The sequence below is a fragment of the Rhipicephalus sanguineus genome, chromosome 1 (genome assembly GCF_013339695.2).
Source record: "Rhipicephalus sanguineus isolate Rsan-2018 chromosome 1, BIME_Rsan_1.4, whole genome shotgun sequence".
Taxonomy (NCBI): Eukaryota; Metazoa; Arthropoda; class Arachnida; order Ixodida; family Ixodidae; genus Rhipicephalus; species Rhipicephalus sanguineus.
Window position 1 is genome coordinate 124731970 of NC_051176.1, and position 24385 is coordinate 124756354.

The following is a 24385-nucleotide window of genomic DNA, read 5'->3' on the forward strand; positions in this document are numbered from 1 at the left end:
GAAGCAGCCAGCAAAGAGCTGCATACATCGTCTTATCTGTCATTGAGGAAAATGCGTGCCACTCATGTTATTTATGTTCGTTACACAGTAACGTCACGCAATACCAATTTCGGGGTAGATCAAGCCAGCAAAATGGCCGCCAGCACACCATGAGCGTTGCACATAAGTCATGCTGTACATGACATGAATGTCATGGTTTTCATGTCAACTCGTGCTATTTATGTTCGTCATACAGTCATGTCGCAAGATACCAATGTTCGTATATATCAAGCTAGCGAAACGGCCGCGAGCGCACCATGAGCGTGGCATGCATATCATGCTGTGCATGACATGCGTGTCATGATTTGCACGTTAGGACCTGTCAGTTATGTTCGTCATACACTCTTGTAACGCCGTATCAATTTTGGTATATATCAAATTAACGAAACAGCCGTAAGAGCACCAAGACTGTGGCATGTATATCATGTCATTCATGACATGCATGTCATGATTTTTTTGTTATGACTTGTCATTCATGTTCGTCATACAGTCATGTTATGCCATACCAATTTTGGTGTACATTCGATTAACGAAACGAGCAGGAGAGCAAAAAGTCGATCGATGGATGAGAAGAGAGAGAGGGGGGGGGGGGCAGGCAGGTAGGTAGGTAGACCCAAAGCGCACTGCACCGCCATTCACTGCCACCTCGTGCGGGACCCCCTTCAAGAATGCCGCGCGGGTGCCGAGAAACCTCGCCGCACTGACTATCTCGTCAAACATGTGCGTATGGTACTGCAAGAGTATTGCCGTACTGTACGCTTTTACTGGGGAATGACACAAATGCGCTTCGCTTCAGTCTGCCGCTGCCTTCTCAAAACCAATAGAGCACGAGTTCTCTAAACGTCCTGGCTCTGAGGAACCCTAACGGCTTTTCCAGAATGCCGCAGAACCCCTAACTTTTTCTTGAGCATGAAGACAATCGCAAGCGGGGGGAAGGGGGGGGATAAATAACGCCTCTCAACGCGCACAACTACAGTATTACCACTGCCCGCGCTGGCCTGAGCTTTTTTTCTTTAATATCGAAGGCCATCGCCGTTGATGTAGAACTCCCGATAATGCCTAGACTTGCGATTGCCCCCCGCCCCGCACTGCGAGTCGCGCAAAGCGCCCGCCGACCATACACTGCATGCTTCTGGCACGCGCACCCTAAGCAATGTGTTCACGCAAACGAAGCGCCGGACGTACAGAGGCCTGTTTTATTTTTTGCAAAACAAAAAAGGAGGCATGCCAGTCGCATAGCAAAACAGCCGTCGACCGATACACCGGTTGTAAAGCTAAGCCTAAATGATGGTGTAGCCCACAGCCGGCACGAAGCGACGCCTTTTACGCGTATCAAAGTGCGTATGAAAGCGACCGGAGGAACACGCTATGCACAAAAAAGAATCTAAAAGTCAACCCCGCTACACATGCCACTCGATAGTATTCACTGAGCGCCAGTAGCGCCAGAACACAGCCTAGCGAGCAGAAGCAACACGCTTGGGGCACGGCAGCACATTGTGTGGTCACGCATATAACAGTCCAGAGGAGATTATGGCAGCGGCACGATGCGAGCCTTCATTAGAAAGGTGCATAGAAGAAACACGCTTGGGCGCGTCTGTGTGTTCTGCGAACGCATTCTTTTCTTGCTATTCCAGACGCTGCTTGGAAAATCATGTCAACTCAGCCTTTTTTCCCCACTAAAGATGACGTGCACGCATCGAAATTCTTGCTTTTGAGGCTGTTTTGGAGCAGTTCGGAGCAAATATTGTGATTTTGATGCTTTTGGAGCAGCTTGGCGCAGAAAAACGGAATCGTATTAAAAATGCGCAATATGCGTAGCTTTCTCACCCCTGGCGACGAGCGCTTGGACGTGCGCGAGCGCTTTACGTGGGCATTTACGTGGGCTTTACGTACGCACTTTACGTAGGCATTTAGGCTTAGCTTTACGAGAGGCATACCGAAAAACGTTGTGCAGAGCGATTAGAAGGCATCTTTCTTTTTTCTATATTTTTTAGAATGATCAAACTTTTTCATATGCAAATCTTCATTTGCGTGAAGACGCCATTTATAGCGCGCAGCGCCGCTAGCTGTTGCAGCTCAGCTTGGAGCGAGTGGAAGGCATGGGGAAAGCTCTAGTGGTGTTTGTTGCGACCAAGAATATTTTGGGCCATAAACGGTCCGATGCCATGTAAACAGGTGGACTAGTGAACTTTGGCGCAGTTGGTGCAAGCAGTACTCGAATGTGCGCAGCAAGGCACAGGGATATGGGATTGTAGAAAATGGCGCAATTGGCGCAGTTGGACCACCAGTGTGCGCACGTCACGGCCCCCACAACAACCATGGTAACTATACAGCTCGTCATGCTCTAATTAGCTGATGGCCTTAAGCTAAATTGATGTCATAAGCCAAATTACGCTTATAGCATCATTTATCGAGAGAAGAGCAAGCAATTTATGGCATCATTTGTCGTGAGTAGAGCAAGCAATTTCTAGCTGACTTTGAAACTTAACTGTAAATTCCATGCCGTGTGCTGCACTAAGATTTTGGCTCACATGTTCGCAGGAACCTTGAGTACCGATTGACAGCATTTTCTGATCATGTTCAAAAAGTGCTCCTTTAATGTGTACCTACATCTAGGTACACGAGTGTTTTCGCGCTTTGCCCACATCCATGGTGTATGCCCCATCTCAAGGGATGAACCTGCAATGTCAAGCTCAGCAGAGATAAAGAGAAGTTAAATTTAACTTGCACATTAACAGAAACTTGGCTGAACACTGCAGAACTTACCTCTGGTCATTTATGAGGTCTTTCTTGAGAAGTGAGATAAGATGCAACACATATTCCAGCACAATGCTTGCAGAGCCAGGCAGGTGGCCCAAGGTGTTTTTTTCAACCGAGTCTTGAAAATACCGCAAGGCATTGGATATTTGCTTCATGTCATTGTTCACTTGTGAATCCCCCTGTAAAAGTAAAATACAGCATGCTGACGCCTAACGCTTGAGTCATTCTGATGCTTATGCTTAAGGTGGTAGGCCACTAAAAAAAATAATTTTTTTTAAGAGCAGCCAGCGTTGAAATAACTTTTCTTCAAAACAAGCATGTCTTATTTAACTTACCCAGCCATTTATAGTGCAAAATATTGATTATTTATTTTTTGGGAGGTGATCTTTGTCAAAAATTGCATTAAAAGTGATAGTCATGCCGTGATAAGTGACTAAAATGGGTGGCTTAATTCAGTAAAGCTTTGTCATTTGTGTAACTAAAGGTTGGAGCTTTGCAATGAACTAGGATAAATATTATGCAGTAAATATCAAGGAAGTAATGTTAAAAAAAAACCAGAAAGACAGGGAAAAAGAGCCAATTTATACTGAACCTGTTTGCAAAATCAGCTGAGAATTCAATAGTATTCCATCAATTTCTTTTATTCTAGTTCACTGCACAGATATATATGTTGTACATTGTTATACAAAATTTCAGCTCAAAGTACACAATGAGAAAAAAGTTATGAATGTTAGCGTCACATGATTTGGAGCAAATTCTTATTTGAGAAAAACGCAGACGAATATTTCAGAGCTTGCAAAAGGTGTGCGTCCCCCTTGTGGCCGTTTTTAAACATTTAAAAACAACTAGAAACCCAAAGTTATATTTAATGACATCCTCTTATGTAACATCCTCTTATGTAACAGTGGAAATAAAATTTAAAAGGTATTTTGAATATCATTAATATAGACAAAAGAACACTCACTTTCGCAACCAATGCAATGCGGTTTCGGTTTCGCTATGCGAGCATGGGGTATGGGAAACTTGCTGTAACTCGCAAACTAATGGTGATATGAGGATAATTTTTGCTGCAGCATATTTTTGAATGTTTGGGCATGCACAAAAGCTAAAAACTAAAAATCGACCTCGGGAAAAAAAATTGACTTTTGAAGGTGGCCTACCACCTTAAACTGAATAGTAGTATTACTTAACCTTTAAAGGGGTCATGAACCACTTTTCCAAGTAATGATCTAATGACCTCAGTATCGGAGTTTACTGCCTCCTGAATCGATTGCTGCAAAAATTTCTCGAATCTGTCAAGAATTAGCGGAGTTATGGGGGTTTGGCGCACGCTCTCAGCGCTTTCTCTCTTTTCTCGTGCCGACGAGCGCACTGGAAGCTAGATAGGGAGGGATGGCACGGGGGAAAGAAGTTACGTCAGCGCGCGTCATGAAATGCGATCGCTCTCCCGCTGTGATTCGCTTGCGCGAGTGCAGCTACCGTGTACTGAGGAGTGCGGCGCCGGCAAGTGGCAGCACCCCGTGGCAAGAAGCGCATCTGATCCAAACGCCGATCTCGATTTACGTCGGCTATCGGCCAATGAGGATGCTATGTCTTTTGCGACGCGTTGATGCAGATCGCGACGTCACCTGGCAGACGCCCCGCCCACCGCCAAGAGTGAGAACCGGCCTCTGTTTGAAAAGAGGGCTCCTGAGAAAACAGCAACTTCGCGTTCCGCTTGTAGCCTTTACGCGGCGCGCACGACTACAATATTTGGCTGAGCAGTTCATAGCCGTGTCAGCTTTCCGCAGGATGTGTTTTTTCAACAAGCCCAAGGGGTGCTTCATGACCCCTTTAAGGTGCCAGAAACTGTAATAAATATTTATATTAGTAGAGTTTGTAATGTAAAGAATACACAACATAAATTGACTTCATATTTCAGGAACCGGTTCCACCTGGTCGTCTGTGCATGGTTTTACATCACTATTTGTCATAGGCTTTAACAAATGCAAATAACGACATGGAAATGCATAAGCAGCATGATGACATGACGTCACTAACAACTGCGAGGTTTGTACATATTTATATTTAAGGTCCCATGTGATGCTCACTCAAATTAAGCAAACATTTATCTGTTCTTGACGGGGTTTCTAGATGAGAAGATTCACTAGAGACGCTAGTGCAAAATCATGTTACAAAAAGAAATATGTGAGTTTCCGGAGACAGGCCACTCAGAGCTCAGAGCTAAAAAACACCAAGCAGGACACAAGTTATCATGAGTTATAAGTGCCTCGGAAATGACAAAGGGAACATTCATTGTCTTGGTGCCATCACAAACAACCGTAATCCTTAATCATTACTGCAGATTACCGTAATATAATAAACAACATTGCAATGTACTTGGCCTCGTGAATAACTGCTGTGCTTTTTAACAAGCAAAACGACATACTAGCGTTGGTGGGCCATGATTAAGATGATAAAGGTGTATGCCTGATGCGCTCTTAGAGTGACTATCAGCACTAGCTGAAGCTTATGCTAGACCGGTGCTCTTCACACAGCCTGTACCACATGTGTAAATGTTTTTTATTCCTTAATAGTTGCTAGAATTCCTTGAAGAATTTTTGTTGATAAATTATTTTGATAAGATGATATCCACTAAGACAACGCAAATTTCAACATAACAACATTTGCATCTAATAAAGCCTGCGATTCCAGCACGAGTTCATATAAGGTTGAGATTAGATTGTACTGGAAGCTTTACTATAGGTGGAGTAACATAAATGTTTGCTTCGACAAAGAATAGAGCCTTAAAAGTGGGCGAAAGGTTCATTAGTTCACCAACAACTGGCAAAATAAGAAAGCTTTGTTATAACGGCAAATCTAATGTCATTTACAGCTAATGTCATTTGCTTGTAATGCCATTTGTTTGCTGTCACATGGGGAAACAAATGACATTAGATTAAAACGACATTTCCTGTCGAATGAGTTCCCGAAGCACATTTGCATTCGATTTCGGACCGAATGCGTAGTCTTGACACCAGGGACCTTTTAGGGAGATGACTGTTGACTTATGGATACGTAAATTTTGTAATTTGTAAATATCTTATTCTTTACTAGAATAACTTATTACTGGTTTGATGACGTAACAGCACGCATGAAAGTTTCTAAATGAAAGCTACTCTCAACTACAGTGGCTGGACACCGGCCATGTTTCATTTGTGCTCTCTTGTTGTTGCCTGTATCGCGGGTGTTGATCATCCGATTGCACGTGTTTTGTTGATCAAGGTGGTGACTACACGAATTAGCTGCCGCCTTCTCATTTTTGCAGCTGGAGTGTCAGTCATGCTCCCACGCTTAAGTTCACTGTACCCACGCCCGGTCGCGCATATTGTCGGCCATGTTGGTTTTCGCTTGGTTCTTGGCTTGGCTTCGTTTGTGTCGTACAGCTGTGGCAAGTTGTGTAAAACGGCTGCGTTTATATTCTTGGAGCAGCTTTTTAGTGATAGAAAATTATTTTTGAGGATACACGCATGTTAGATGCAGGTTTTAATAGATTTTTATTTCTCCCAAAGTCACGGCCCAAGAAGGCTAAGGTCATGGCCATCATTTTAAAATGATATTTGTTTTCGTCACGTGACAGCAGGCAGGTAAAATGACATTAAGTTCACCTAATGCCATTAGTTCTAAATGACGTTAGATTTGGCGTGTGACAAGGGTATTATGTTGCAAGATGTAGGCTGTATGACTAGGTGAACAAGGCTGGCATGAGCAAATTACTTTCGATTTGTTTATTCCATGCAATGGCAGATATATATGAAGGACTAAACTAAACAAGCAAATGGGCATTTGGCTGTTTCATAATGGCATACAATTCATAAATGATTTTAGGATGCTTTAGCTTTGCCCTAAGCCAACACTTACTTGTATTATATGTACAGAAATTGTCACGTAATATCCCCAAGACTTTTCTGTGCCTTAGTAAACGCACTGACACTGCACTTGATTGAGTCTCTCGACTAGTGGTAGTACTTCAATGTTAGCAGAACTAAACAAGCACCATGTACTTTATGTAAAGGTTTACCTTGCTTGGACTGCCAGCTGGACTTGCTGGCCCAGTAGTGGGTGCATCCAGCTCACTGTCCTGGGCCCGAGGCCTGGCCTTGTGTGCCTGTTGTGGAGAGGCAGCTCGACTGGGCGTCCGCATCTGGTGAATCTTTCCCAGGATATCTTCCTTAAAGGAACGTGCTCGGCGTGCCAGCCGACTCCCTTTGGCACGGCCCACCTCTGCACACAAGAGGCAGCCCACAGCATAAGCTTTGAGCCTCTAAAGCGAGACAACAAAGCTAGGTACTTATCACTGCACAAAACTACCGCAGGAAAGACACCAAAACATACACAGCGCAATGCTTCAGGAATTGTTACGGTCCATGATGGGCCAGGACGCAGTACGCCAAGCTGTGGAATCAAACACCATACATACACAGCAGATTTGGTGCAGAAACAAAAGCCCTTGCAAAGTATCAAATTAGGAATAAATTTGTGGCCAGCCTTGTAAACTATAAATTTTGTCACAATCGACTTTTTTTTTTCACAATTAAGACACACAACAGAGTGCCTCAAGTGCACTCCTTCACTCACATGTGACCCGCAGGCACAGATTCTGGTGCGCAACCACGAGAAAGTGCATAGCATCCTTACAGTGCTTTAAGCCTGCACTAGCTTGAAAGTACTGACATAAAATTTTTGTCTGATTGCCAATGCTTCACTGGCAGCCATCCACCAATAATTACACTTAGGAGCATTAATTACAGCGAGTGCAGCAAACAATAAATTGTTACATTTTAACGTGACCACATCAAATTATGTGCCGAGAATAGTGTGGCTTCAGAAATGAAGGATTTCACTGGTTCCACTGACACATATCCACACAATGTGGCTGTGCTGCTCAAACTTAGCCCATTCAGCAAGAGGAGTGCACTACAGGAAGAGCCAATTTGGCAGCTTTCAGTAACATAGCCATTGCATAGGCTTCAATTTACCCTACTAAGCTGACTTGTGGGCTCTTAAGTTGTTTGTGAGACTACGTGACTGCCACCTCAGCTTTCGTTGATATGATTAGTCTCCATTTCCATGTTTAAAGCAATGCAGTGCTTGGCACGTGTTTGCATAAAAGGTGCTGTGAATTAATTACTCGTGGAAATCTTGTAGAATTTTAAGCTTCATGCTGTAATTGTGGAATCAACAGCTACAAGAAAGTGGGACAAAGGTTTTCATCTCACTGCCGCTCCATGTGCCACGGCAGATAGGTACATTAGGTGCGGCCTCCATAAACAATGTTATTTCCCATGGACAATAACCATGTCTGACAAGTTATACCGAAACCAAAGAAGCAGCAATGCCTGTCCTACAGAGAAGGTGAACAGAAGTAATGCCATACAACTGTGGTTACTCCTCGAAGAGCCCTACCTGTTCATGTAATGAAGCCATTGCCCTACTGTGGCAAAGACAAAGAAAGCATAGCAGAAGTTTAAGAGCAGAAGCACCCTGTATATGAAAATGAGCACACCCAGACAAAGAAACACACTTACAAGCAACTTGCGCTTACGAGGGACAGAAAACAAGTAAACCTAACATGTTTTTTCTGATGACATAAGATGGCAGTTTAGTTTATAGACCACAATTGACAAGTTCAAAAGGCATGATGGCAATACAGTAAGTAACCTTCACTTTATATTTCATGTGTAGCTGACTGTACAATCCTCGGCAAAACTGAAAGCAATTCCAATTCAGGACTATATAAAAGAGGATGACTTAAAGGGGCCCTCCAACACTTTTCCAGCATGGTCAGAAAATGCTGCCAATTGGAATTTGAGGCTCCTGAGAACACACAAGCCAAACATTATAGCACGTATGAAAAAAAGAACTTTGTGGTTATTGGGTGCTCAGAATCATGTCATGAGAAAGTGAAATGTGGCATCCCGAGTGGCAAAAACGTGAGTATAGGATTACTCTAATTTTGCTTGTATTGTGAAGTTTCTGCAAGCAGTAACTTGTATCTGTATATTTCACATTGCACTAAGTTGTTTGACATGCTAAGAAAAAGGTCTAAACAGTTTTAGTGTTGTAGGGCCACCAATTTTGTTTGCTTGTTTGTTTTAGAAAAGTCTATTAAATAGCTCTCAGCAGCATGTGAAAATAAATATTCCTTTCATACAATCATCACAATACCACCAAACCTACGCATTGGTTTATTTATCACACTCAAAAGGCCATTTCAGTTTTGAAGAAAATTTAACTAAAGGCCCAAAAAATCTGCCAGATGCACGCAAGGAATGAGGAAAAAAAATCAGACAAGTGTAGCCAAGCACAAGAAAGATAATGACCAGCCACGGTGGTCTATTGGTTATGGTGTTTGACTGCTGACCCGAAGGTCACGGGATCGAATCCCGGCCACGGTAGACGCATTTTTAATGTAGGTGAAAATGCTTGAGGCCCGCGTACTTAGATTTAGGTGCACGTTAAAGAATTCCAGGTAGTCAAAATTGCCAGAGCCCTCCACTATGGCGCCCCTCATAATCACATTGTGGTTTTGGGATATTAAATGCCAAGAATTATTATTAAAAAAGATAATGAGTATTGCTGTTTGATAACAAGCACTGTGCTACAATGGTACTTCAGCTGGTTTTGTACTTGCCTGTATTTCCTGCAGCAATAAACTCCAGCAAAACAATACTTTAAGAACAACCAACAATTAAGACCTTTATAGACAAATTTTTCAGTAATACGGAGCAAAATCCTATAATGTCACAAAGGTGCTAAATTAAGATTACTACTGTAATGCTGAGCTCTCTCTCAGTTGTTGAATAATAATGATTTCTAAAACATGCCACCAACATAGTAGTTGTACAGCTGCCCAATTGTACACGAGAACAGGTATTGTTGCTGCATAAAGCAACCTGCATAGCCTCAGAGCAAAGCTGCAGAAAATTTACTCTAAGAACCAAAAAAAGATGATGCTACGAAAATTTGGAAGCATGTTTGGAATGGCAAGGGCAATAACTGGTCTACACAGTGTGCGAACAAAAGCAGAATTTTTTTCGAGGGGCTCGTTTCTTTGTTAGACACAACCAAATGAACCCAACAGACAATTAGGCCAGGGAAAGCATAAGAAACATTAATTATAGTCTTTAACTGAAGTGTAGTAATAAAGACGTAAATTGAAATGAATTAAAGTGGACAAAAATATAATATACATACAATAATAATATAATATATACATACAATATCTCACATGTGTGAGATATTGTATGGAGTTGCCAGAATTATGTTACTTGTGCTACAGAGAACTTCACAGACCCTAGTCTGAATTGCATTTGCTTGTGAAGGTGGCACAAATAAATATGATTAAAGTTGGAGTACAATAAAGTTTTCTCCTTCTCAACAGTGTTACCATTTCAGAAAAATCTGGTGTACTAAGATAACACATGGCAGGAAAAGATGCAAAAGCACATTTTTAAAGGCAGAGTGTTGCTTCAAAAGAGTTAACTGCAAGCAGTCATGAACACAGTCGCTGGCACAGGAAGAACAGCTGTGGCTCAGTGAAGAACACAGAAGATGAGGAGGAGGGTGCACGCTGGGCTGTGAAAACAGTTCAACAGCAATAGAAATGCATTTTTTTACATGAAAAATACACCAGAGGCTATAACAAGGAGTCCACCTAGTGCTGTGGCTTCTGTTTTGAACTCCACTTAAGTGGAATTTTAAACATGGCTCTAAAATATCGCACAAGTCGGTCGTTTTTATTTTTTATTGAGCTTTTTTATACAGATACACAGGCCATGAGACGAACAAATATTAAATTTTATCCCACTAATCATATAAAAACTCCCAATTTGTACGTTATAACGCACACCACGCAAAATTTCATGTCGCAAGAAGTTGCAGACACAATGAAAAGCGTGCCAAAATGGGCTTCACAGTTTCATTACCAAGAAAGAATTCACGAGGAGCATTTTTAGCCATCTGACAATGTCCTCGATGGCAATATCATTCACAACACATGCAAAGACGGAGGAAATGAAATTCAAATTAAGTTCGATACAAAAGTTTCGTCTTTTGACTAACGGGCACCACACTCGCGGGCACACGTTTCCATAGACGAAGAGTCGCAAACATTTTGGCATGAACCGCGAGAAAATGAAACGTCTGGTGCGCTCATGTTTTTGACGTTTCTATATGTCAGCTCCGCGCCTAAGTGCTCTATCAAAGGAAAATAATCGCCAAAAAACAAGCGGCCGGAACGCCGCTGACTTGAGGAGCCTAATTAATTTAATCAGGCCGCACGTTTCGCGGTGGTGGTTCGCGTGCGCAGAAATAAGATATACACACAAAATGACTTCGACAGGCGCTGACAATCTCGGGAAGTTCTTGTCACAAACATGAGTAATTCGTGTCAAGAGCTTGCTAGGGGAGTTTCCGCTTTCACCAGTCATCTTCGGTTCGAACGAACCGAGTTGCTGAAAAATAAGGGCATGCCCTGCAGATGATTTTGCAGAGACGGTTTATTCTACTACTCGTTCTAGTTGAAACCGGACGCTGCAGCGCCCGTCGACAGCACCAGGATGAATACCAAAGGCGCATCTGTTACATTCTCGCTGTGATTCAACTTCCTGTAGAACGTGAAATTTGCGTGGGTTAGATGCGCTCAGGAACGCTCTTCTCCAGTTGCACGACAGCCGGGCGGAGCCGCGAGGCCGGTCCGCAAGCAATTCAACGGGACTAACAGGTGAAAGCACAGGGGGAAAAAAAATTTTAAAATACACAACGCGCACAACAGATGATCGCGAAACGCGCAGCGCGATCGAATATGTAAACACAAGGTGTAACAGGCATCCGATCGACAGTCTCCTTTGCAGAGTTGACGCGAGCTTTCGCTTAGGGCAATACGATAGCGCGCGCCGATAGTTTGAAGCTCTAACTAAGCAGCATCACGACGCTTGAAAACAATGACAGCCTGAACCACTTTTTTTCTTCTTCCTTTCAGTTTTCAATGCATATCGCGAGGAGCGCTTACCATGCTTGTCTGGCTTCTTTGACATGGTTCACCAGTCCGATCCTGGACGCCGGCATTTTAACATGGTGGAAGTTCCTTCAAAGTTCTGATGAAACCTACTCTAGCAAATATTTCCATTGTGCTAAAACTTGTAAGCATATTCTCCGTGATCGACCATCGACCCTCCCAAACTTCAACACTCGAGGCTTCAGACCACCACTCCACTTTCAGCGCTTTTGGCTTCAGCTCCAGCAGCGACCTCTCAGAGGAACGATACCATAGTTGTGAGGCTAAATAACCAAACGGCTGTTAACGCGTGATAGATGCCGCTGCTGCCTCTGATTTTTGCATAAAAAAAATGTTGCGCGTTGCGCGTGTGAGTGTATCATCGAGGTGACTGATGAGGCAATAAATCTAAAGAATGATTCCTATTTTTTTATTTAAAAATAAACCGGCGTCGGAACAAGGAAGATCATCTTATGTGTAGGAAGCAACGCCGCGGTTGATTTCGCGCGCAGTTCAAACAGTTCAAACAGCTCTATTTCAGTCGAAGCCTGCTAGTTGGTTCATTATGCCAGCAAAAGTCAAGTGTGCATAAGTATTATGTAACGGCATTAACGAATAGTCTCGGTTTCTTTCCATTTCCTTCTATCGTGCTCTCTGGAGCCTATTTCGGGCTCGTCGCTCCTTTCACTGTCTTTCGCGGCAAAAAAAAAAAGTCGAGAGCGCACGCTCGACATTTCTTTCTTCTTTTTTTTTTGTAAGTAGAAACATCGCAAATAGAGTGAAGATATATGATAATAATTTCTGGGGGTTTAAGTGCTGAAACCACGATGCGATTATGAGGCACGCCGCCGGGATCGCACCCGCGTCTTTCGGATCAGCAGCCGAGCAACTTCATGTCTCTGAAGCAATTTGCAAGAAAAAAAATGAAGGAAAATAAGCATACGTGAAAGAGCACATGTGGAACGAAATAGATCACAAGGGTAGGCGTTTGGCATTGTTCGAAGCATACAGAAACGAATTTTAAGCGCCGAAAAAAAGAAAGAGACGAACAGGAAGGGACACTACACGTGCACTATAACTTTCAACGAATGGTTTTATTTCACGCGAGGCACAAAAGCATACACTGATGATGCCCGCACGCTGTAACGAGACGCCATGTGCAGAGATATATTCTTTTTCCCTTTTTGGACAAATAATATAGACGAATACAAGTCATTAAAAGAATGAAAATTCTCTCTCCGACAATGACAGGGATCGGAACACAATCAGCGCCCAAATTTGTCGTTTTTGCGGCTTCTATTAAAAAACGGGTTAGTAGCTCATACTTGTTAATTTTGAGGCGAAAGCCCTAGATCCTTCATCAAACGCGAAAAGTGGCCGTCAGCGGCATCGACGTCAACACGAGTAATGGAAAAAAAACCATCATCACCTGATGACGTTATCATGACGTCACATGTCGCCAACACTTGTGATCTTGTGATGTCATCACACGACATCGTTGCTTGGTCAAAGGTGGGCAGAGTCTGAAGGCACTGCAAAACTACGTTGGGTGCAGAAAGCTTTTGGGAAAGGGGGAGGGGGGAATGGCTTTCGCGTTCAAGTCGTCTTGCACAAGACGACAGGAATGCACAAGGAACTGTGCGACTTTTTGAAAAAAACCTTTCACACCACACGAGCTACAATGTAAGGCCAGCCACCCGTCGCGATCTTTCTTGACAAGATTACATTGCTCTGTTTATCTTTCATTCGGGCAGCGGCCCGGCATACTGCTTATCACAGGAAATATAGGTATCTGGCAGAAAGAGTTATTCCGCAACCCCACACAGCTTCCAATGGCTTTCCTACAACCCCGCACTTTTGAGCGCGGTCACTTTCGGCAGCGCACTGGCAAACCAACAACTAAGGTGAACTTTCAATTCTTTCAATACAACTGTCACGTAATTACATAGTGAATATTTATAACGCATCCCCTCCTTCTGCAGTGAAGATTGTCTTCCGTGCCCAGGGTTGCCCCCAGGGAGCACACATGGTCTAACGTCAATTTTAGGGATAAATGGGATAAAACGGCTTCTAAACCAATTTTGACGTTTTAAAAACGTCACAGAAAAGCCGTATTATATCTGTTTTTGGTTACGTCTTGAAAACATACTTTTTAAGACCATTTTTGTCTGCGACGTCTTATAAAGAGATAATTCAAGACGTTTGTTCCATTCTAAACCAATTTCGACGTTTTCAAAGCGACTTTTTTGTGACGTCTAGAAGACGCACTTTATAAGACGTTTTCTCGCCGAGCAGCGGACCGCCCGCCATTTGGTCCATGCATGCATGAACCACCGTTAAGCCACCGTGAATTGAAATTTGAACTCGAGCCTGCGCACGCCATCTCTCATTGCGATAAAGAAAGCAACTCGCAAAAGGATAAAGGCATGTGGTGTCGACACTGCATCAGCAATCACGAGGACTTCAAAGTTCGTTAGCCAGTAAACTTTACATAATTTACTATAATTTACTCGCAGCAATAACCATCTCACTTCCTCACGAAGGTCTTAGCGCTGACTATCCATCCGCGTGGCTGTTGCTTCTGCAATGTCAGTTAAGTAAAACTTGTTGGGCTAGTTGGTACAGTCGCGCTCAATATGACTTGCAACACGGGAGCGCGTGGCCTCACGAGTTTAACGACTGTGCATTCCTTTCACTATACAGCGCTTAATTTTACAGCTAAACACTGTCCTCTGACTGGAGGATGTTCCCGAATAAGAAAATCACGCGCCATATCCACGAAGTGAATGATGATTGAGGAGCTGGCTCGGAGAATATCGGGAGAAACCGTGAATCTTCCGTACAAGTCCTCTACCATCATATGAAGACGTGACACGCGTTGTTATATATACATATACACACAGTGTTTTATTAATTTACAATTTTGATAAACTATATACACAATTTACGAGGATTGGCATCATTTTCTTTGAAAAACAACGTCCTCGTAAAGAAGAACTTCTCTCCGGCCCGGGCCAACCTTATCGTTGTACCTTCGGCACTGCGACCAGAAGTTCTGCAGGCCCTACACGACGACCCGACGGCTGGCCACCTCGGCTTTTCCCGCACGCTCGCGAGGATACGGGAAAAATACTACTGGCCACGCCTTCCTGCCGACGTCGCCCACTACGTTAAGACTTGCCGAGATTGCCAGCGACGGAAGACACCGCCGACTAGACCAGCGGGACTTCTACAGCCAATCGAATCACCTCACCGGCCGTTTCAGCAAATCGGGATGGACGTATACTGGGGCCGTTCCCGACGTTGACTTCCGGCAACAAGTGGATCGTCGTAGCGACTGACTACCTCACCCGCTACGCCGAGACAAAGGCCTTGCCCAAAGGCAGTGCCGCCGAGGTAGCCAAGTTCTTCGTGGAGAACATCGTCTTGCGTCACCGAGGTCCTCATCACAGACAGAGGTACCGCCTTTACTGCGGACCTAACTAAGGCGATCTTCAAATACAGGGAGACGAGCCACCGCCGCACCACCGCCTACCACCCGCAGAACAATGGCCTTACCGAGCGTCTAAACAAGACGATCGCCGACATAATGGTCATGTACGCCGACGTTGAGCACAGGACGTACGTGGGACGCCGTCCTTCCGTACGTGACCTTCGCTTACAACACGGCCAGGGGCGTAGCCAGAAATTTTTTTCGGGGGGGGGGGGGGGGGTTCAACCATACTTTATGAATGTTCGTGCGTGCGTTTGTATGTGTGCGTGCCTATATACGCAAGCAAAACTGAAAAATTTCGGGGGGGGGGTTTGAACTCCCCCAACCCCCCCCTTGGCTACGCCCCTGAACACGGCTGTCCAAGAAGCGACGCAGATGACGCCGTACAAGTCGGTCTACGGAAGGAGCCCGGCGACGACGCTCGACGCCATGCTACCCAACGTCACCGACGAAGAAAACCTCGACGCCGCCGCTTACTTACAACGTGCCGAAGAAGCTCGACAGCTCGCCCGCCTGCGCATCAAGACCCAGCAGCACTTCGACAGCCGTCGCTACAATCTTCGACGACGCCACATGGAATACCAACCCGGTGACCGTGTATGGGTATGGACGCCAATACGCCGACGGGGACTCAGTGAGAAGCTTCTCCGACGATACTTCGGACCGTACAGAGTACTTCGACGCCTCGGCGCTTACGAACTCTCAGCGGTGCCGTGCCCGACCTGAAGACGTCCATGTCGTGCGCCTCAAGCCATATTACGCACGTTAGTGAATCTGCAGGACTGTACTTTTGCTTATTGTACTTTCTTGCTTTATTGTTATTTCTTGTTGTATGCATTGGCCACTCCCGCGCGTTCTGTTTAAAGGCCAACTCCGGCGATTTTTTGGCCATGTCAAAGTAATGGTGCTTTTATGTTCCTGAGACGCTCCTGTTACGGGCCCGATAGCAGAAATACTCGGCAAATTTGAGAATAATTTTAAATAAGCAAAAAAGCGCAACACCAAGACCGAAACCCAACCGAATGTGCTGTCTACGTATGACGTAGATGTTGTTACGAACAAACCGGAAGTCGTGCAAGGCATGGCGGTCACGCTGGCGCCGAGTATGAAAACTGTGACAGCCGGGACGACCAGCGAAGCGCCGGCCAAACCAACGCTGTCTGTCGCCTTGTGCACAGCAGACGCTCGCTGTAGCGGTTGAAGCGCCGAAGTTAGCGGTGCCCTCGGCTGCGTCACTTCCGCCGCCTTGCCAATACTGACGTCCCAGACGCAATGTTGCCAATAATTGTGGGAAGCCAGGAGGGCGTTTGCAGACAATCTTTAAAATTCATTTGCAAACAATCTGCGCATGTCTCAAGCCTGTAATTTGGCATAAATGACGGAAACGTGCAAAGAAACGTACCCAGCGAATTTCACTGAGATCCATCGACCTCGAAAAATCGCCGGAGTTGGCCTTTTTCAGAGGGGGGCATTGCCACGAGCGTTTCTTATTATCACTTTTGCTGCATTTGGTTTTCGCCCACAAAGACTGACAGCAACGCTCGGCGCAAACTGCGCCTCATTGTTCGAGAAGCTTCGCGATTATTGTAGATCGTTTTGTTAAGATTGCGCGCAGGACGCGAATACGATCGGGCTTATTTGTCAGTTGATCGACGGTCGACGCTCTGTTCGCCGCTATCAGTGTATTGCTGTAGTTTGACTTTCGGTTTCCCGGCCACAAGTTCGGCCAAATAAAGAGTTCCATCTCCGACGTGCTGACTGCTGCCTTCGTATACGTCACGACCACGTGACAATATACACAGTGATGAAGTATATATCGTCACGGCGTCGTGACGTCGACGAAGGCAGCAGTCGCTATATTATTATGGTGCAGGCCGAGGTTTTATTTTTATTTATTATTTTTTTATTATTAGTTTTTTTTATTTTTCATACCTCACAATAAAGAAACTCGGCAGGTCGATGATGAAACTCTTTTATTTGGCCGAACTTGTGGCCGGGAAAAGGAAAGTCAAACTACAGCAATACACACTGTACACTGATAGCGGCGAACAGAGCGTCGGCTGAAGATAAAACTGCTCATGGCTAGGACGTGCTGTCGTTTATACATCACGCATCGACCTTTCCAGTCTTATCACTGGTGGTCGCGCAGGCTCTGGAATAATCTCGATTATTCGCGTCCTGCGCGCGTTAACAAAGTGATCTACTACAATCGCAGCTTCTCGAACACTGCGGCGCGGTCAGCGTAGAGCATTGCTAACCGTCCTTGCTGGTCAAACACGAATACATCAAATTAAAACAAGAAGCGGGCGTGGCAATATAAAGAGAAATATCTGAGAGCGTCTGATTCTCCATTGTCGACACTTGGACGCAACGCTCCTAATGTTCTTTCAATTTGAAAACTGCCCTCGAGACGCGCACGACAAAGTGGCCCTAAAAATAGCTGTCCGACGCTCACCTGGCGTCGACTGCGTTCCCCGCTCGCCTTGTGAGAATTAACGGCCAGGCTAGAGGGAAGACACGACGCGTGTGGCGTTCCTTTTCGCGTTCCACGACGCTTTGAATGGATGCATGGATGCAGGTTACGGTGCGGGACTTCGCCTCAGCTTAAGAACCTGGCGAGCCAGCTCCTAAAATAATATTTAGTTACAGAAATGAAGCAAGTTGAAGCCATGAACAATCTTTAAACTCGTGAGGCCACGCGCTCCCGTGTTGTAAGTCATATTGAGCGCGACTGTACGTGCTGTTTTGTGTTACATTCTTCATCGATGGCACGCGTGTTTTTTTGTATTTCAGTAAAAATGTCAGTTAAGCTCGCCGATTTTGCATGGGCGGTCGCGCTCGCCGGTCGTGCCCTCTTGCTGTATTTCGTGCTTGTGTCGTGATTCATGGAGGCTATAAACGCAGCTATGAAGAAACTACACTTCGCTGGGTGTTAAACTTGTAGACCCGAATGCAACTATGTCTCTGTGGGGCGACTGTTACGCTGACTGACGGTTACGCCTAGTCCCGTAAAATTCCATGCGGAAAAAATTGAAGGACACTTTGTAAATTCCAAAGTGTGTTCGGCGAAAGCCTGTGGCCATTCGACTGACTATGCCATGGTATTGGGGGAATCCACATTCATCATCACCGGGCCGCTTGGGGGTCATCCGACTAACACGACTGCTAACTAAAGCCGTGTTCAGACGTTCAGACTACGTGCGCAACGTACGGATCGTCGGTAAGGATCGCGACCGTAAACGTAATCAACGTAATGAGCTTGTTCAGACGTTGTTGTATTTAGCGTAAAGTACGTAACGTTTCGGGCGTAAATGTTGGTGGGTCCGCGACTTTTACGACCACTACTGATCAGTGGCGTAAATCCCGGGGGGGTCAGGGGGGTCCTGACCCCCCCCCCCTGTGTTTAGACTGGGGGGGACCACCTATGCAATGGTCCCCCCCTGAGATTTTGCATTCGAACATCTTCCATCTTGACTTGCTTGAAGCTTATTTTCACACGTGCCATTCAATATCGCCTCAGAGTTCCAGCTCTCAGATACAACGAAAGAAATAAGCACAATTCAACAACTTATAATATTTTTACATCTTCCCTGCGATGTTCAAAGTCTGCAACCAGGGGCGTAGCCAGAAATTTTTTTCGGGGGGGGGGGGGGGGGTTCTACCATACTTTATGTATGTTCGTGCGTGCGTTTGTATGTGTGCATGCCTATGTACTCAAGCAAAACTGAAAATTTACGGGAAAGGGGTTTGAACCCCCCCAACCCCCCCTTCCCATGTAACACAAAAGAAGCTATTTCCCGTCTAAAAGACGTCTTGAACGGCTATCAAAAAGGGCTAATAGACGTCTTGGTCAAGACATTCCCGTAGCCGTAGACGTCTATCCGACGTCTGATAGCTGTGCTAATGTCCCGCTAGTTGACATCTTTAGAAGACGTTTTGAAAAGACCAAGATAAGACGTTTTATAGACGTTCTTGTTTTTTCGCCGTTTTCGAAATTTTGGACTTTCGAAATATAAAATAAACTAATATAACTGTCTTTGCAGATGTTTGGTCGGCAGCCTGACGGCTACCATAGGAAGATAGAGATTGAAGGGACCGAAAGAGCTCCCGCGAGAGCACTTTCCTTTTTTTCTCACACTTCCGATGTCAGTCGTCGAGCAAGTGACCAAACAATCAAGCAAGATCACTAACATACGTACATACCTGTTCACCCACGCATGTCCCCACTGTTGCATATATAAGTTTTCGACGCTGAGTTTACTCGCGTTCACGGTGTTAGAACCTATTCTAACACCGTGCTCGCGTTTATTGCGGACCGAATCAAGTTGTTGCGGTCGCTCATATATGCCGCGTGAATTATTGGCTACTTCAGCACACCATACATATCCAATTTTCATGTAAAAGACATCGGTTTATAATAAATTTGAACACGTACGCAGGGGATCAACACGTATACTGTACTACATAAATGACGTTTAGCGGATGGAATTATTGGCTACTTCAGCACACCATACATATCCAATTTTCATGTAAAAGACATCGGTTTATAATAAATTTGAACACGTACGCAGGGGATCAACACGTATACTGTACTACATAAATGACGTTTAGCGGATGGCGCGCAAATAAATAATCGCGCTTCTCAGCAACAATAAATTGTCCCATGATGTTGTCAAATCGGCTTTATTATAATGAATAAAGAACAACCAAATGTGGCACAAAACACGTCGGAAGGTGACCGCACAAGGTGAAGCTGAGTGGCACGGCAGCAACGTAAATAAAATTCTGCATGAATGCACTCCAAGTCTCGTCAAAGAAACTGCACTGGCTTCCGCATTAGCTGGCGTGGTCTCAGGCCCAATATCTTGCACAAACAGCAGTGAAGAAAAGCTGCATACAGAGAAAGCAAGTAAGCTACGCAGGATTTACAACAAATAACAGATCATCAAGTCACTCTAAAGAAACATTTCCAATTACAGATATGATAAAATGCTGTCATGTATTAAGAAACGACAATCAATCATAACCGCACCTACAGGCGAGGCGCCTACGGTAGAAGCTTTGCACTTTGTCAGCGACAGGCCGGCGTAGTTGTAAGCATGCTTGCCTAAACTATGTCGGCCTGTCACTAGCGTGCGTGCGTGGAGCCACGAGCTGTAACGCGCAAAACATAATTACTCAAAATAGGGCGAGTCAGTCTGGCTTACGATTCGCACCGGCGCGTATACTATAGTTTCGCGTTCGACCACGCGGTTCAACTTAGCAAAGAACTGTTCACAGTTTAATCACAATGCTAAAACCTTTCAGTAAAAACGACGAAAGGTCAGGTGCACTTACCGAAAAAAGCGCTCTATCCGAACGTGCACACGTTCTTGGCTGTTTGTCTGGCTGCAACGAAGGTGGTGAGCAGAACAATCGCTTCTTGAAACGAACGTACCGACGAATGTACCGTCGCAAAAAGCACAGTGAAGCTTGTTTCACCAAACACTGATGGAAAATATGCGACGGACAGTATGATCACCGTTACTTGATGCCAAACAGCCCGTAATCCGTTCATCCGTTCACAAACAAAAGCTGACAACGCTACACAAAACGCAAATCACCGCCTGCCGTCGCCTAGCTCTGCTGCCGATCGAGCCGCCGCTGCCGCAGCGAACTGGCGGCTGGCGCGAACTAGTGGAGGAAGAGGGGAAAGGGGGAGGAAGGAACAAGTATTCTGAAACAAGCCTCACCCTTCACTTGACCGAGCTGAGCACAGCATCACCATTCAACAGAAAAGACACAACGGTTCTCACAAAATAATCCCGCCTATTGCTCAATATTTAGTGAACATTCCTGCCAATAGGTGTATCTGCCATCGACATTGAGTCAAGGTGGAGCGCCGAGTGAAAAAGGTGTTCTTGAATGCAGGGGTAAACATGCGCGCTTCGACAACACCCGCTTCGAGCCTCCGACTGCGTAGCTGGCGTAGCATCAGTAGCATGCTTGCCTGGCTTGCCTGCGTTTGCTTCTGTTGTCGTTCGCTGTTGCGCGAGCGTTGCGCGGCCTTAGCCGCCTTGGCTTGAAAAGAATATACTTACCAAACTGCTGATAGAAACGCGCCTTGCGGAACGAAACCAATTATTTTGAGGGCTTTGTTTTCTGCGTCTCTTCTTTCACTAAAGCGACAGTCACCGCTCTTTAGACATGCCGTTTTGGCGTCTTTGCGCTCGTGGACAAAACATTTGAAGAATCATTTATATAGTCGTTGCGCGCGCACTTTCCCCCAGAATGTCTAAAAATGTCTCAAAGTAGACGTTGTGGACTTCTTTGGCAGAATACACTCTGGCTATGTCGTAGCTGTTGAAAACGGTAATAAACAGTACGCAGGCATATTTGAGAGGCAAGTGCTTTATTTTGCAAAAATGTCTATTCTTGATCTTTTCGTAAACCAAGACGTCTATAGCCGTCCGTAGCCGTTTCGAGACGTCTTTTAGAGGTTTTGTGTTACATGGGTTGGCTACGCCCCTGTCTGCAACCACATCCATAGCGCCAATCACGAAAGCCGCTGCCATGCAGCGGCCGTTTACCCACGTGGTGACGTATCATTGCGCCTTCTAACTCGCTGAGAGCAACGAGATTCGTGAAGACATTTCTTCAGCACCGAGTCTGGAGCGAGAGAAATTGAGTAAGAGATATTCGGCCTTTGCTTGCAAATATCGCCACAAATGAGTCTTTTCTCACCCAACTGAAACTGCACGCATTTTTCAGTACCCCTGTTCATTCCGTCGCCCCCATATGTATACTTCCGGAGCCCCTGGCTGCGCGCGCGTTTTTGACGAACTTCTGGGCCCGATCCACCCGATCGTTCAAACTACAGTGTTCTAGAAGTGTTCGCAGCGTCACCTAGAGTCACTTAGAGTCAGAGGTAGCATGTGCAGTAACTCTACGTCACCTGAAACTTTCCGGCGGGTTGCAGGGCGCGGCTAGCTCGCGTTGCTGTTTTGCGCGCAAGAAAAGTCTGAATTACGGTGCGCAATACACGAAACTTCTTTTCATGCAAATTTCTGTGAGTTGTGAAATAAAGTGCTGTCGTTGTGACCGATTTACAGAGGGTGGGCGATATTTTAATAGGCTATGATGAATATGAATGCTCCTGCGTGTGGGGCATTCATTTTTTTTTTTTTTTTTTGTACTGCTGGTCGATACGATTTTCAATGCCCTTTCGCCACTGTAGCGATCCTAGCGACTTCACTCCCGCCTTTCGAGCCCCACTATGCCGGATATAAACAATGCCTCATTTTTTATTTATTTGCTTTCGCATGAGCTGGTCTTTTTTTCGCGAATCAATAATCGGCGGAATCACTTGGCTTTGTATTAAATGTATCCGTACGGTAATCTTAAATTTTTTATTTGCAGACATAGATCACACAAGGTTACGAAAACTGGTTGGACTCGTAGGCGATATATATTGGTACGTGCGGGTCCAATGAAAAAAAAAAAAACCTATACATAGGTATTATGAGTACATAACAAGTAACATACATTACGTGCGTACATTTTTATTACACCGCAGAATTGCACCACCAAAATAACACTCGACAGCGTCACGTGCTGACAAACTAATTTTATTTACACGAAACCCTGCCTATGTATGCGCAAATGCTGGCCATATCACAATATGGATTAACAATGCATGCATGGTCACTCGTGATAAAACAATAAACTGCCGATGACAACCGTCGATCTAACTGGAGCATCTAAAGGAGCCCAATCCCCGTGGGCCTCCCCCGCTACTTCAATCATCCCCCCTAAATCTCTCTTTGTTTTTTTTTTTTTTTTTTTTGTACATCGATCTCTATCCAGCCCGTTTCATCTGGCAGTAGTTCTGTGCTTAGGACTTCGAGCGAAACAAGCAGCCAGAATTCTTTATCATTTTTTAGAAGTACCCTGACCGCTTTACCAAAGCACGAGTAAGGTTTTGCTGTCACCGCCCTCGTATTTTCTTGCTTTTATTGTTATCGCACTTGACTTTGCGCGGTCACTCTTAGCTTCGTTGGGTCCAGCTGTTTTTTGTTGTCAAACGCTGCACCAGAAATTTCTCTGCACGTACGCTGCATGCTCTATGTGCACGACCGCCGGAGACTGTAAAAAGCGCCTCCCTCCCGTCCAGATGCAGCGGCGGGCCGTCTTTGAGACAGTTGCAGTGTACGGATAGACACAGATGCCGCTCCTTCAGAAAAACAAGCATACATAAGTGCAGCAAAGCTGCTCGCGTGGTGCCGACAAAGGTCCTTCAAGCGAATGAATGGCGGGAACATGCGCTGCAGGGCATGCACGAATGGAAACAGTCTTCTACTACTTGGGTCAGCTTTAAAAAAGAATAAAATGCTCAACCCCCTTCTCCCTCCGCTGTTTTTTTTTTTTTTTTTGTGATCTCTTGTTGTGTCATTGTGGTGGCCCTCTCCCCGCCTCCAACCCCGCGTTTGTTGATCCCCCCCCCTCCCCTCGGAATTACAGCGTAACCAGCGTAACCCCGACCAAGAGGACGCGCTTCACACACCGCAAGAGAAGTTTTCAGGAGAAACTGGCGGCAAGACCCCTGGCGGGCGCCCAAGCAATCGACGCGGAGAGGGCCGTGGAGGCGCGGCGCAGAGATACGGCAGTGAGCCCACTGCCCAATTCTAGTACACTGTAGTTCAAACGAAGACGCCTGTCCTCCGGTTTCACTTTGTGGCGGAAAAGAAGGGAGGCGAAACTTTCGTTAGTAGGTTGGACGACGACAGAGAATCAACACGTCCGCTTGGTTTGAACGCATCACGAAGACTGCTTTGTTTGTTCACTATTTACAGTGCTCTCAAAGAGAGGGAAAATGAAAAGGAAAATAGAGATACAGAAACACAAGCACAGTCAAAAGATTTTCTCTGCACCCCGCACGTGCAACAAACTTGAAGAACAGAGGGAGAAACGCTTTCCCTGTGTTGGGTGACGCTCCCTGTGGCTTTCAGTGTTCTTTCACGGGGTGGGCGCGTGGGTCGTAAAACGACGAATGTCAAGGACGTTCTCCGCTCTTCCCG

At 45.3% G+C, this 24385-nt stretch overlaps 1 protein-coding gene across 3 annotated transcripts in view; it reads right to left on the reverse strand.

Annotated features, from left to right (window-relative positions):
- The window catches only part of LOC119397399 (guanine nucleotide-releasing factor 2), a 96479-nt gene extending 84391 nt beyond the window's left edge, over nucleotides 1-12088 (reverse strand). For 2 of the 3 annotated variants that reach the window (XM_049416276.1, XM_049416275.1), the window contains exons 1-3: nucleotides 11852-12088; nucleotides 6860-7062; nucleotides 2806-2981 (exon numbers count right to left, since the gene is read on the reverse strand). In XM_049416276.1, the coding sequence (XP_049272233.1) occupies nucleotides 2806-2981; nucleotides 6860-7062; nucleotides 11852-11876 (404 nt within the window). In that variant the 5' untranslated portion in view covers nucleotides 11877-12088. The remainder of the gene's footprint in view (nucleotides 1-2805; nucleotides 2982-6859; nucleotides 7063-11851) is intronic. The other variant, XM_037664829.2, reaches the window with a different exon arrangement.
- Nucleotides 12089-24385: the final 12297 nt, after the last annotated feature.